Source organism: Ipomoea triloba, chromosome 8 (genome assembly GCF_003576645.1).
Source record: "Ipomoea triloba cultivar NCNSP0323 chromosome 8, ASM357664v1".
NCBI classification, from domain to species: Eukaryota; Viridiplantae; Streptophyta; class Magnoliopsida; order Solanales; family Convolvulaceae; genus Ipomoea; species Ipomoea triloba.
Window position 1 is genome coordinate 8,505,816 of NC_044923.1, and position 14,059 is coordinate 8,519,874.

Sequence of the window (14,059 nt, forward strand, 5' to 3'; positions counted from 1 at the left end):
TACAAGGACATGTAGGAAAGTGAAGGAGAGAGAAAAGGAAAAAAAAAAAAAAAAAGTGGGGCGGGACGGGGGGTGGGGAACCATTATGAAAGCAAAAGTAATAAAAAAAAAACAAAACAAAAATGGCAATTTATGCGCCTAGCACTGCACGCACTTGCTGGCGCAACACGACAGTCACTCCATATGCGTAATCTACGCAGTACCTTTTCACCCTACTACCAATCCATGGACCCCACAAAAAAAATTGATTTACAAGAAAAAAAAATTGGAAAACCCTCTTCCTCACCTATCCTAAGTGTTTTGTTCTGCAAAAAACTACCAAAGAATCACTAATGTGATTGCCCTAAACCAAGGGCGGAGCCACTATGGGGGCAGTGGGAGCAGTAGCCCCCTTCCCCACCCCACTCCTTTATATATATGTATGCATATATATACATCTATAGAATTATATGTTATATAAAATCTATATTTATGTTTAAATTATTAATAGTCTAAGTAGTTTAGTTGGTTGAACTTCAAATTTAATGTTAAAAATGCCTATTGTTATAGGTTCAAATATCAATAGCAATACTTTAGTTCTTTAACTTCTCTTGTTTATTTTCTCTTAATCCTTCCTAAGATAAATTAAATATTTGTTTAGTCTACTTTTATGAATCATTTAATTAATGTAGTATCAGTTTATATTATACTTCATTATATTCGAATTAATTTAGAAAACTTAAAGTTGATCTAACTAAAAGAATTAAAACTAAAAAGTATTTATGAATATGTTTTATCAAATTATTTATGATTATATTTCATATTTTATCATAAATATTTTCACATTTCCACACTCCGCTCAAGTATATTTTTTTACTCCAACCCTGACTACCATGTAATCTATCAAAACATGTTAAAACCAATATAAAAATCAAACAATTGAGGTTGCTCATATACTAATGTCAAAAGTATTGATAACTTCTCATCATGAAAAAAAATTACTTAGTACTTCTACACCTACGTAGTTGTACTAGATACGACAAACTTCTCATCATGAAAAAAAATTACTTAGTACTTCTACACCTACGTAGTTGTACTAGATACGACAAAAACACCAATGTCATGTATGCATGTAGCACCATATGTGTATTATGAAATTTCTATACCTTTTTCATATCTAAGTAATATTACAAATATTTTAAAAGTAAAAACTTAGCATAACACTTTGTTATTAATTACTCATTCTGTTCCATTTTACCTGTCATGTTCATTATTTTATTAATCAAATTAATTCTTTCTTCTTTGCTTATTTTTTATTAATTTTTATTTTTTTTTACATTTTATAGTACTTTTAATTAAATTTTTAAATATGTACATTTTATTTATTAATACTAAATTTAATATTATAAAAAAATTGAATTTAAAATAATTTCAGCGAAACCTTCTTAATTAAACAACATAAAATAAAACTGGGAATAATATTAAGTAAAAGCATCAATCAATCATAGCAATTAAGACACAAGATACTATAGAAATGTGTCATTTCCCTTTTCCATTTTGATTTAGAAGCAAAAGTAGTGGGGTGATCCAACAAATAAAGTATAATTAATCTAAAACAAACAATGAATCGCTTATCAAAAGGTGTGCAAAAAATGAGATTAAAGGCATTTTTTCATTGTTTTGTCTTAGACACAATCCACTAATCTAGTGTAAATGATTGACTAATACCAGTCTGTATTTGGATGGAAAAAAAATAGTGAAATATGCATGCATGTGTGAAACTGTACACTCAAAAGTCACAATTCACAGCCATCCTTTTTAATCCCCTGTATGCGCCCGCCATCTCTCTCTCTCTCTCTCTCTCTCTCATCTGCCTCTCTGACATGCACTCAAAGTCTCAGTTCTAAACCTTTGCTGATCTTGCAGAGAAAAAAGGGCAAATTTTTTGATCGTTCCCAGGAATGGGTTCCAATGTTGTTTTCATTTCCCTTTTGTTTCTTGGGTTTTCTTGTTTACGTGGTGTTTGTGGAAATGCCGAGCTTATAGCTTTGCTGGAGATAAAGGCTGCTTTGGACCCAGAAAACAAGCACCTTTCTTCTTGGACCAGTGATGGGGATCCCTGTGGTGGCTCCTTTGAAGGGGTGGCTTGCAATGAGCTGAATAAGGTGGGTAATATTTCTCTGCAAAGCAGAGGGCTCGCCGGAAAATTGCCGCCGGCGGTGGCGCAGCTCAAGTGCTTGTCCGGGCTCTACTTGCATTACAATGAATTGAATGGGGAGATTCCCAGGGAGATTGCTAATCTCACTGAGTTGACTGATTTGTACCTCAATGTCAACAACTTTTCTGGGAACATACCCCCTGAGATTGGAAGCATGCCAAGTCTGAAAGGTTTGTGTTTTTCTGGCCTTATCTTGTTATACAGTTCATAGAATTCTTACATTCTTGAAAATGCAAAAATTTGAAGTATTTACTGCTTCTGAGAACCAATTGAATAAGAAAAGTTCTGATTTTGAATAGGAAATTTTACATGTTTCTTGAATGGGATGAGCAGTTCACATCTTAATTAAAAATCTAGGGAAATATTTACTTTTTATTAATTTTCAAGGATTTGAAATTTTTTTTTTAGCCCTTTGAGTGTTCCTATTTGCTTATTGATTTTAAGATTTTCATACTTGGGGGTTTCAGTGCTGCAGCTGAGTTGCAACCAGTTAACAGGGAGCATACCTACAGAATTTGGGTTCTTGAAGGATTTGGGTGTTCTAGCTTTGGAATATAACAGGTTGACTGGTCTAATTCCTGCAAGTTTAGGGAACCTTAGAATGCTAAAGAGGGTTTACTTAGCCTTTAATCACCTCTCTGGTCCAATTCCCACTAGATTGGCTACTGCTCCCCAATTGGAGTTTCTTGATGTTCAAAATAACACCCTTTCTGGAGCTGCCCCTCCTGGTTAGTTGCATTTTCCTTTCATTTTTGAAAAGAAAATTTTGATCTTGTGTTCTGCATTTCTTAATTTTCTTTATGTATGTGTGGCTTCAAATGTGAAGGTTTGAAAAGATTGAATGAAGGATTCCATGGCGGAAATAATCCCGGTTTATGTGGTGTTGGATTCCCTCTGTTGAGAGCTTGCACTCGCTGGGATGATGTAAATATCAATGAGGGTGAACCATTTATGCCTAAATCTAGTAATAATACTTCCCCAGAAAGTATTCCAGAGAGTGCAAACTTTCACCTGCATTGTAATGAAAGCCATTGCTCGAGTTCATCGTCCTCCAAGTTTCGAGAGCTGGGCATTATTGTTGGGGCTATGTCTCTGGTGGTCACATTGTTGGTAATTGGGGCTGTTATCATGTTCCGTTCTCGGAGGCGCAAACAAAAAGTTGGGAACACGTCTGAGGCTACTGACGATAGGCTTAGCGCTGATCCAGGAAAGGAATTGTGCAGGAGAAGTCCATCGACACTCATGAATGTCGAGTATTCAGACCGATGGGACCCAATGAGCCCGGATTGTTGCAGCTTGGGCAATGAATTCTTATTAGGGTTCAAGTATAACTTAGAAGAGGTTGAATCTGCAACTCAGCATTTCTCGGAGAAGAATTTATTGGGGAAAAGCAAATTCTCTGCTGTCTATAGAGGAATATTAAAGGATGGATCTGTAGTGGCCATCAAGAGCATAAATGTAACAGCTTGTAAGTCTGAGGAATCTGAGTTTATGAAAGGGCTGAGCTTGCTAACCTCTCTGAAGCACGATAACCTCGTCAATCTCAGGGGTTTCTGTTGTTCAAAGGGAAGGGGTGAGTGTTTTTTGATCTATAATTTTGCTTCCAATGGTACTTTGGCACTGTACCTTGACCTCGAAGAGGGTAACAAGAGAATTCTCAACTGGCCTACAAGAGTTTCTATCATCAAAGGCATCGCAAAAGGTTAGATATTTACTATAATTATCATCAACTTATACTTTGAACTTTCAAAAATGGCAGCTAAAAACACCAAAGTGAGAAAGCAATTAATGTTTTTTGTTGAATCAAAGGTCTGAACCAGTGTTGGCAATAATTGCATGGTGTAAATGTGTAATTGATTTTCTTGGTGCAGAAAATGAAAGGTTTTAGATGAGATTAATTGCCTGAATATGACATTATGCAAAAGCCAGGCAACTTGCAAATTCAATTAAGTTGGCTATTCTATCTTCAAAGTTGCATATCTGATGCCATTTAGATGGATGACAGATCATGTGATCATTCCCAAAAGATGAAGGAATTCATAAAAGTTTACTATGAGCATCATAAACTCTACAAACAGTTTACTTCTAACAATTAAACCTATGAATGTGAAACTGGAGTCTATAATTGGTTGTTTATGTAGCATGTGTACACATTATGAGATGCATTTAGTGTCTTCTAGATATTCATTCTCTTCTTACCCTCTACTAAGAAATTCATTACTAGGGGGCAATCCCAGCCAAGTTGATCAGGCTGTTGAGTTGGTAACCACAAGGTTACAAGTTCGACTCTAAATGGGAGCGGCCTATTCGCCTTCTTTGTTTGAGCCGGTCAACTATGGGCAACCTAAGTTGGTTTACCTCCTTGTGGTTCTTTGCCAGCTAGGGTCACAACTCACAAGGCGGGGTTTACTCAGTGCATACCCTCAGGTAGTGGCTGCGGGTTTCTCTAATCACCTAGAGAAAAAAGAAAAAAGAGAAAAAAGAGGTCTGGTGTCCTCCACTTGATTTATATAATGATTTTGAGGCTAATAGCTATGCCAGATTGCATTTGACACCAAAATAGCACTAAAAGTCTAAAATGAACCCCTGCAGCCCTGCTGAAAGACTAGGAGAAAAGCCATAGTTTTATCTTCTTTCTACTGATATGCACTGTGCTTTTCATAAACAGGTATTGGGTATTTACACAGTTCTGAAGCCAACAAACCTACCATTATTCATCAGAACATATCAGTGGAGAAAATCCTCCTTGATGGGCAGTTCACTCCACTGATCTTAGACTGTGGCCTTCTAAAACTCTTTGCAGAAGACGTTGTCTACTCGGCCCTCAAGGTCAGCGCTGCCCTCGGGTACATGGCTCCGGAGTACATCACCACCGGACGCTTCACAGAAAAGAGCGATGTCTATGCCTTCGGAGTCATCATCCTCCAAGTACTGTCAGGGAAATGTATACTCAACAGCTCAATGAGACAGGCAGCCGAGTCCTGCAACTTCACAGACTTCATTGACCTGAATCTCAAAGGCAGGTTCTTTGAAACCGAGGCTGCTAAGCTAACCAAAATAGCGCTGGATTGCACAGATGAGCTTCCAGAAAACAGGCCAGCCATGGCTGAAGTTATTGAAGAGCTCAACAAGCCTTCCCAGTCCAGTGATTGAAAACCATTATTTGTTTGGTTTTGGTGATGATGGTGGTGCCTTGAAGCTTTTACTTTTATTTTATTTTATTTTTTGATATATCAGGTTCTCCAGTTTACTCTAAAATAATCCTACGCTCCCAGAACCCCTGCCCAACAGTTACGGTGGAGGTAAACCGCAAGTCGTTCAACCAGACTCCCAGTGCCTTGAAGCTTTTCATTGAGTGTTAAACCTGTTGCTGTTCTAACACTTACTCTCACTAAAGCCTAACAGGTACATAGAGATCTTTGTAAATAAAGAGGTGTTAGGCAGAACTGCAGAAGTGTTATGACAACAACTTTTAAATCTTTATTTTGAAATAGGATTACTTTTTATCTTCGCAAATACGGAGTAATAACTAATAGTATCCCTATTTTGAAATAAATGTTTGAAATTATTGATTTTTATTTTTGAGAAAATTTTGGGAATATAAAAGTTGTAACCTATATACTTTAGTACTTATATTTTAATATTTATTTTTATGTTTATCAATATTTTTTGCCTCAAATTAACAACATCAACTCAGTAGATATAGAGATGATCAGAGAAAGCATTTGTGCTTATTAATATTTTTTTGCCTCAAAATTGCAATAAACGTCCTTTCCTTCATCCAAATTGAACAAGTAGCTATCTTTAAAAGTACACCTTAAAGATACCAATCACCAATCATTATTACATGGACCATGGTCCACACAGTTGTGTGGACAATAAATAAAAAGTACATTCTTTTTATACATAAAGTACATTATTTTAGAATACATTATTTAACTACTGAAAGTACATTATTATATATATATTATGAAATAATATACCTTCAGTACAAAAATAATGTACTTTCAGTATAATACAAATGTATATTATATTCATGGTCCACAGAGCTACGTGGACCATGGTCCACAGAATAATTTGCCTAAAGATACACCTTAGGGGTCGTTTGGTTCACGGAATGTCAGATTGCTGGGAATGTTAGATTCCTGGTAATGTTAGATTTCTGTGTTTGGTTAAAACTGAGGTATGTAATATAAACCTGTTTGGTTGAAGAATTGTTGTTTATGTTATAATGGTTATTTTACTTAAATACCCTCAACATATGTCATGTATATGAAGTTCAGGAGGCTTTATTTTAATTCTTTTACCCACGTAATTTAAAATTTCATCTTTTATGCACAAATGTGATATTTTATTTTTTACAAGATTTTATATATATATATATATATATATATATATATAAAGCATAATTGATGCAATTAAACACCCCTCGTAAGGTGCTTCCAGGTTCTGCTTTTGCAGCACCTATTATTATTATTATTATTATTATTATTATTATTATTATTTATAATTATTTTATTATAATAAATAATAAATAATTTGTAATTATAATAATATAATTTATTATCATATAAAAACTAAAAATTGATCAACAACATAACAGATATTACCATAGTAGCATCAAAAAAATATTTTCATAGTAGAAGAAGGGCAAAGTAAGTAAATAAGCCAAGGGAATCTCACATTACCTAAAGAAGACGAGGGATTCACATTCCCTCAAAAATCTAATGTGGAGGTTATCTTTGATTCCCTGGAAAAATTATATAACTCCAACCAAATATAGGAATGTTACATAACTAACCATATATAACCCTTGTTATCTTAGTTCTGAACCAAACGCCCCCTTAGGGTCTTGTTGATTCCAATCCTTGGCATTGGGCTTGCATGTGGCTAGACTAAGACCAACCAATAATAAGATGTTCTATGTCCAATAGAAATTTTCAGTAAACTCAAGTCCTATTAACTCCGATGTATCCAATGTTATTACAATTTTAAACTAACTCGTGGCCACTTATGTTGTGCAGTGCCTTTTTCATTTTCTTCACATAGCCCCATCTCAACCGTATACTCCCTACAAAAAGCAAACATTTTTCAATTAACATGAACATTTTGCTGATAGTTTTAACCTTTCACTAGAAGTTTATAAGCATTACGATTGAAACCTTCACTGCGCTTAATGGGCAACATTTGATCTGATTTACCCTAACTTTCCTCTTCAAGTGATTTTGTTAGGTAAACTTTGAGTGGTTCAATTCTGTTGAACTGGAACTGCATTTCTGTTGAACTGATACTGCAGTTGTGTTGACGGATGAAACGACATCTGTTCCGCGCAACTGCAGTTCTCTTTCGACATAATTGCAGTATCAGTTCAACACAATATCAGTCATGTATAATTTGTGGACTCTAAGGCTCCAATTATATCTCAAACTCTTTAAAATTTATCCAAAATGAATAATTAAATATTTAGGATAAATATCAAGAATTATCCATACCCAACCATGCCACAATTGTGTCCATATTCATGATTCTATCATTGTATTTGATTTTAATTATAGTTATTTAAATTCAAATATAATTAACTTAATCAAATTATTTGTCAATTGGGCCTTGATTAATTGATTAATCCAATAACTCAAAACCAAGATTATTTTGACTAACCAATTCAGCTCAATTATTTTAATTCAACACAATGTCATAGTTAATTGAATTGACCCGATAACCAATTCTCAGAATACAACCTAATAAAGATTTTATCAGTCAATTTGTCATTTTCAACTTTTCTATATCTACAGATTCTTCGTAATAGATCACACTTATCCGAAACATTTCTTACTAGATTGTCTCAATGTATATTGAAAAAAAAAATAAAAGAAAGGGAAAAAAAGGAAATTAAAGAAAACGTATTATATGATTTTTTTAAAAAGGAATTATTTGATTCGATTATATTTAGTTATTTCATAATAATGTGTGTTGTTAATGAATTTATGAGTAATTAATAAAGATAAAAAAAATTGGGACAAAAAGTTTTTTTAAACGAAAGAGCATAATAGGCTTTCTAAAACTGGAATTGTTCCTTCGATAAGATTGAGATTTGGATATAATTTACAAGGAAAGCAGTATATATAGCAACTACATCCAATTCCTCCTAGTCATAGCCTCCAAGGCATCCAACAACAAAAGCAAATTCTTCATGTAACCAAGTCATTATTCTAACACAACTGTCCCCAATCACTTATTTGCCACACATTAATTAGCTAGAAAACCAACACATTTATTTATCAAAATGAGGTGATTTAAATAATTGTGCATAGCCTAACTACCATGTAGTGTGATGACATCTAAACCTTAGCTATCCGACGAGAATCAATCGCAGATGAAAATCATAGCACATAGGGAGGCGTAAACCCTAGCTAACTGATATCAGGTGAAACATGTATGAATTGTATTGAATGAGATCATTCAAGGATACAAATTACAGGGATATATTAGGGGATTAATATTTGATGCACCGCCGGTGTAAAGATGCTATACACCGGCGGTGAATGAGAGGGTGTCACATCATCTAAAAAAAATTAATATTGACCGGGTCCTTTTTTGCAAAATACATAAGATTTTATTTTATTAGGAAACTTTGTATTTCTTATTAACAAAATATATCACTTTCCTAAACATATTAATTACTTAACTATTATCTATCTAATTTCCTAAACATTTTTATTAGATACGTTTTATATATATATATATATATATATATATATATTTATGTCGTCAGTACACACATATATATATATTCTAGTTTAGGAGTGTATACATATATATATATTCTACTAAAAATGTTTAGTAGTGTATAGACTATATGTGTACAGACGACATAAAAATAAATAAATAAATAAATAAATATAAATATATATATATATATATATATATATATATATATATAACACTCACGTCTCACGCATATTATTAATTTTTGAAGCCATGCATCTATTAATCCTTTCAATTAACATGAATTATAGTGTGATGATGCAACATAGAACCAACCTTTCGTAACTATAAATAGCCACACTCCTCTCATCATCCTTCATCATATCAAAAAACATTGTACTGTTTTCAAAAAAAAACAAAAAAACAAAAAAAAAAAACAACAACAACAACAACATTGTACTACAACAACACACCAACACTTTCCCAAAAAATCAACAAGAATGTAAAAAATCAACAAGAATGTAAAAAATCAACAATTAATCAAATACTGTGTAATACTCAAATTATATTTGTGTACAGACGACATAAATGCATTAGAATATATATATGTGTGTGTGTACTCACGACATATATATATATATATATATATATATATATATATATATATATATATATATATATATAACGTATCTAATAAAAATGTTTAGGAAATTAGATAGATAATAGTTAAGTAATTAATATGTTTAGGAAAGTGATATATTTTGTTAATAAGAAATACAAAGTTTCCTAATAAAATAAAATCTTATGTATTTTGCAAAAAAGGACCCGGTCAATATTATTATTTTTTTAGATGATGTGGCACCCTCTCATTCACCGCCGGTGTATATCATCTATACACCGGCGATGCATCAAATATTAATCCTATATTAGGAGAGAATCACATAAAGACTAAAATAGGAGAATCAGGAAGACTAGAATAAAGTTTAATAATCTAACTCAAATAAATAGAGTCCTAATAAATACACTTACTTATTTTTTTAAAGTGTTGCGAAACGTCCATTCTTATACTCAATTGTGTATTAGTGGGTGCTTAATCATCCATACACCAGAAAAGCGGTTCATATTTAAGCACGGAATGCTGCGAAGTATTTATAGCACTGGAAGGTGCTTAATCAACAAAGCTCCTTTCCTTTTAATTTCACGACTTCTCTATTATTTTTACTATCAAATGGGTCAACTTTGAAAATCAATTTACTATCCGCCTATTACTAGTAATTCATTTTGAACGTACAATATATTAATTTCTCCGTCTCACTTCGAAGAAGCCTAATCGACTTTGACCTGACCTAAATCGAAAGTAAACACATATATAACTTAAAATTCTACTTTTGCTAAAAAATTCTGACAATTCCCTACATGAATGAAAATTGAGTTTTGAGAAGGAAAAAACGACACGATTGTGCTCAACGGTCAATCCCTACATAGGATAAGTAGGTGTTACCCTTTGAACCTTCACTTTGGCAAGGACATGATAAGTACATGTTTATCCCAACTAGGAATATCCTTAAAAAAATGGCGTAGCCATTCAGTCTTTTCGCAACATTTATCTAAGGCTACCAGTTCGTATTCCCTCTTGTATCTAAATATTTCATAGTTTGTTTCGGGGATTTTCAAGAGACGATTTCATCAGCTAACGTAAATGTGCGTAGCCAATCGTGGACTTAGAGTCTTTAATAATATCCGATATCCAATTAGCGTCACTATACACTTCAAGTACAACAAGATATCTTGTATAGTGTAGTCCAAGGTCATGAGTATACCTTAAGTATCTCATAACTCTCACTATTGCATTCTAGTTCACATCATTGGAATTACTCCTGTATCTACGTACTGAGTTTGCTAACCGCAAAAACAATACTATTTAGCCTAATACAACTCATTAGATATATTAAATTTCCAATAATCCTACTAAATTCTACTTGAGAAATACATTTTCCATAAATTTTAGATATATAGATGTACATTAGTATCTATTATTGTTTTAACCAATTGATTATCATCGTTCTTCATTTTTAAAAAATTTTATGAATATATAATGAAATTGGTTTAACATTAAAAGTTTTTCAACTACCTTTTAAGCCACTAACAGTCATGATTTTAAAAGTTGAAAAGTCCCTAAATTTTTATTCACTCTTAGATGGTCAGACAAATTAGACGAAACAGAAATTTTTAAGGCGGTAGACGGTCTCATTCTATAATGAGGTTTTCTTTGAACAACGTTCATTATTCCTCATACCTTCACTTTTAATAATCTATTGTAGAATAAATAAAGTTGATTTTAATGGATTAATAAATATCCAAATATAATAATCACCACTTGATTGTAAAACAGGCCGTATAAGAAAAACGAGTCCAGCAACCACCAACTAGAATATATTCCTAGCTTGTTACACAAGTAGTCATCGAGCATATACTCATACATTAGACCTTGGTTTCATTTATACTTTTTTATTGTACAAAAAAACATTATAGTACTTGTCATCTAAGAGATAGTAATATCACACACATACATATAGGCTAATTAGGCGGCTCTGGTGCGGTGAAGGCCGTAGGTGCAGTAATGCGGATGAATTTCAACTTTAGATCAACTCATCTTTTTTTTAAAAAAAAAAAATCGTCATTAACAATCTACAACAATGTACACCGGAAGGCACAACAATGTACAAAAATATGCAACAATTATTGAAAAGACTAAATTTCATACATGATCTTCAACACAATTAATAAACAATCAAAATATTCAACTACAATTAGTAATTAGTGATTCATTAGAGATCAAATGCTCTTTAACATATAAATATTACTGATGAGAAAAATCTACAGTCACTACTCAAGGGTATACACTAAGTAAATCTCACTCATGTCCTTGGTCACTTGGGTTGAACAAAAAAACTGCAGTGTATTCAATTGAGCAGAGCTTTGTCTCCATTCTTAGTTCTTTCAGGTTATATTCATAATCAAGAATGACTTTTAACCATTATAAAAGATTTAATATGATGTAGATACGTGTCTAGGGGCAGTTTTCCTCATAGTTAGGGTTAGCGGTGCGAATATAAGACGATTGTAACAAATTCCTATTGTCCATAAGACTGAGAAGTAGGTTAGTCAAGCATCTCGAGTAAAGCTAGCTAGGTTAGACACATCGACCTTCCTTGTAAAATATACTTTGTGCCTTTAATAATCTTCTCTTATAACCAACCTAAGTTGGTGCTAATGTTCTATTACAGAGTGACAAGAATCGATAATATTAAACTCAATAATTTTATTCTGTGAAAAAGATAAATTTTATAATCATGAATAATACCGAAAGTGTAACAAAAATTAACTATACACATGAAACTTTAGGTGTAATTACCAAACGTTTATATATCAACCAAGCGACAAAACCACCAAGTTGACCATTTCCCAACAATGACCAAGAAACGAGCTTGAGAGACATTATATTGACTATGACCGGATAAGAAATGGCCGAAAACCATGAGTAATAAGGTCTCCATTATCTGAACTCCGTGGCCGGTGAAAAGGTCTTGCCGGCCGGTCCAAAATTATTATTTGAGTTTGAATATAGTAAAGCTTTGAAGTCAAAGATGTGTTGAGATGAACAGGTTTAGGGAATAATGTCCTTTGCACACCCACAAATAAAAATAAAGATCCGAGAGGTTAAGGGAAAGATTTGTCCGTATGGACAGTTCAGTTAGTTACAGGGTGAAGTTTAAAAACCCAATGAGGTAATTCAAGTGGCAAGTGAACTCTATTTGTGGGGAAGAATTTCGAGAGAACTCGGGTTCGATTCTCACAAGCGACGATTCTCCCTGGGCCAGGTCCTGTGCCTCTCGGAGCAAACTGAGTGGACCCGGACCGTTAAATGGACGGAGAAACACGGTAAATTTATCAAAAAAAAAGAAAAAGGTGAAGTTTAAAAAGAAAGACCAGGAATCAATTCTCTTCAGCGGCAGGTGATTCAACATTTTGGGAAGAAAGACCCTTGGACATTCTTTATGATAACATTTTAATGCTTACGTTAATTAGTCTAAAGGTTACCAGTTCTTAAATCATTAACTCAAATATTTTATTGAACTCTAACTACAAATTTATTTTATATCATTGTAACTTTAAAGTGATTATCATAAATTTGACATTACATATTTAAAAAAAAAAATTAAATTGTAAAATCACATTAGCAAATTCATCTATATTTTGCAATAATAAATTCTGACACCATTAGTTACATGTCATGTTTTTGTCTTTTTACTGAACACTGCACTTATAACTTTAATTAGGTAGTTTAATAGTTTTTAGTTTTTAATTTCAAACTTTCAAACTTTTTAATTAATTGTTAATTAGTGAGGTCTACTAAACAAATCTTGGTTGAAATTCTTTAATCTTATAATGGGATTGACCAATTTATAAGTAATCAATAAATATAAAAAGTGATATTCTTATATCAAAAGGACATGAATATTAAGGGATAAATCATAAATTCATTAGAAGAAATAACATTTTTAATTAATTAACCTTTTATTACAAACAAAAATGTCCCATTCGTTTCAAAATATTTACTTATTACTAGGTATTTTTCAAAATATTTTAATTTTTAAATAAATATTTTTTACATTACGTACTCATTTTTTTTGTCAGACCATGAGATATCATGAGCAGACCCTAACTGTAGGATGCACCTTTAACTCTTTAAGCCCGTACCATAAATTATACTGTGCACCACGGTGCACATAGCAATGTGCACCACGTACCTAAGCAACGTCGTTTTGAGCATTGTAAACTAATCGTTCGTTTTTTTTTTGGAAATCACGTTTCCCGTTTCGCCCGGTCTATGTATTTATGTTAATATTCTGTGTATTTCAGGCAATCATTCTGTGTATTCTAGGCAACTGTTCTGTGTATTATAGGCAACCGTTATGTGTATTCATGTTAGTAACACATGTTGTGATTTCATGTTAGTAACACATGTTGTGATGTGTTTGTGCATTCGAATATTTAGGAGGATGAGTTCTGTGTATTTTGTGTAAATATTATGTGTATTCATGTTATTAACACAAGTTGTGATGTGTTTGTGCATTCGAATGTTAGGAGGATGAG

At 32.8% G+C, this 14,059-nt stretch overlaps 1 protein-coding gene across 1 annotated transcript; it reads left to right on the plus strand.

Moving 5' to 3' along the window:
- The first annotated feature begins 1,854 nt into the window (after positions 1-1,854).
- Positions 1,855-5,814, plus strand: LOC116026776 (probable LRR receptor-like serine/threonine-protein kinase At5g45780). The gene is made up of 4 exons (XM_031268166.1): positions 1,855-2,367; positions 2,665-2,925; positions 3,024-3,899; positions 4,866-5,814. The coding sequence occupies exons 1-4, from the start codon at positions 1,941-1,943 to the stop codon at positions 5,348-5,350; spliced, it is 2,049 nt and encodes a 682-aa protein (XP_031124026.1). The 5' UTR covers positions 1,855-1,940; the 3' UTR covers positions 5,351-5,814.
- The last annotated feature ends 8,245 nt before the right edge of the window (positions 5,815-14,059 follow it).

What these genes read in the sequence shown, in the direction of transcription:
- LOC116026776 (XM_031268166.1), top strand. Translation starts at nt 1,941, where the DNA reads ATGGGTTCCAATGTTGTTTTCATTTCCCTTTTGTTTCTTGGGTTTTCT. An exon ending in TTCTGGAGCTGCCCCTCCTG is followed by an intron (nt 2,926 to 3,023) that starts GTTAGTTGCATT and finishes TCAAATGTGAAG; the next exon opens with GTTTGAAAAGATTGAATGAA. An exon ending in CATCAAAGGCATCGCAAAAG is followed by an intron (nt 3,900 to 4,865) that starts GTTAGATATTTA and finishes TTTCATAAACAG; the next exon opens with GTATTGGGTATTTACACAGT.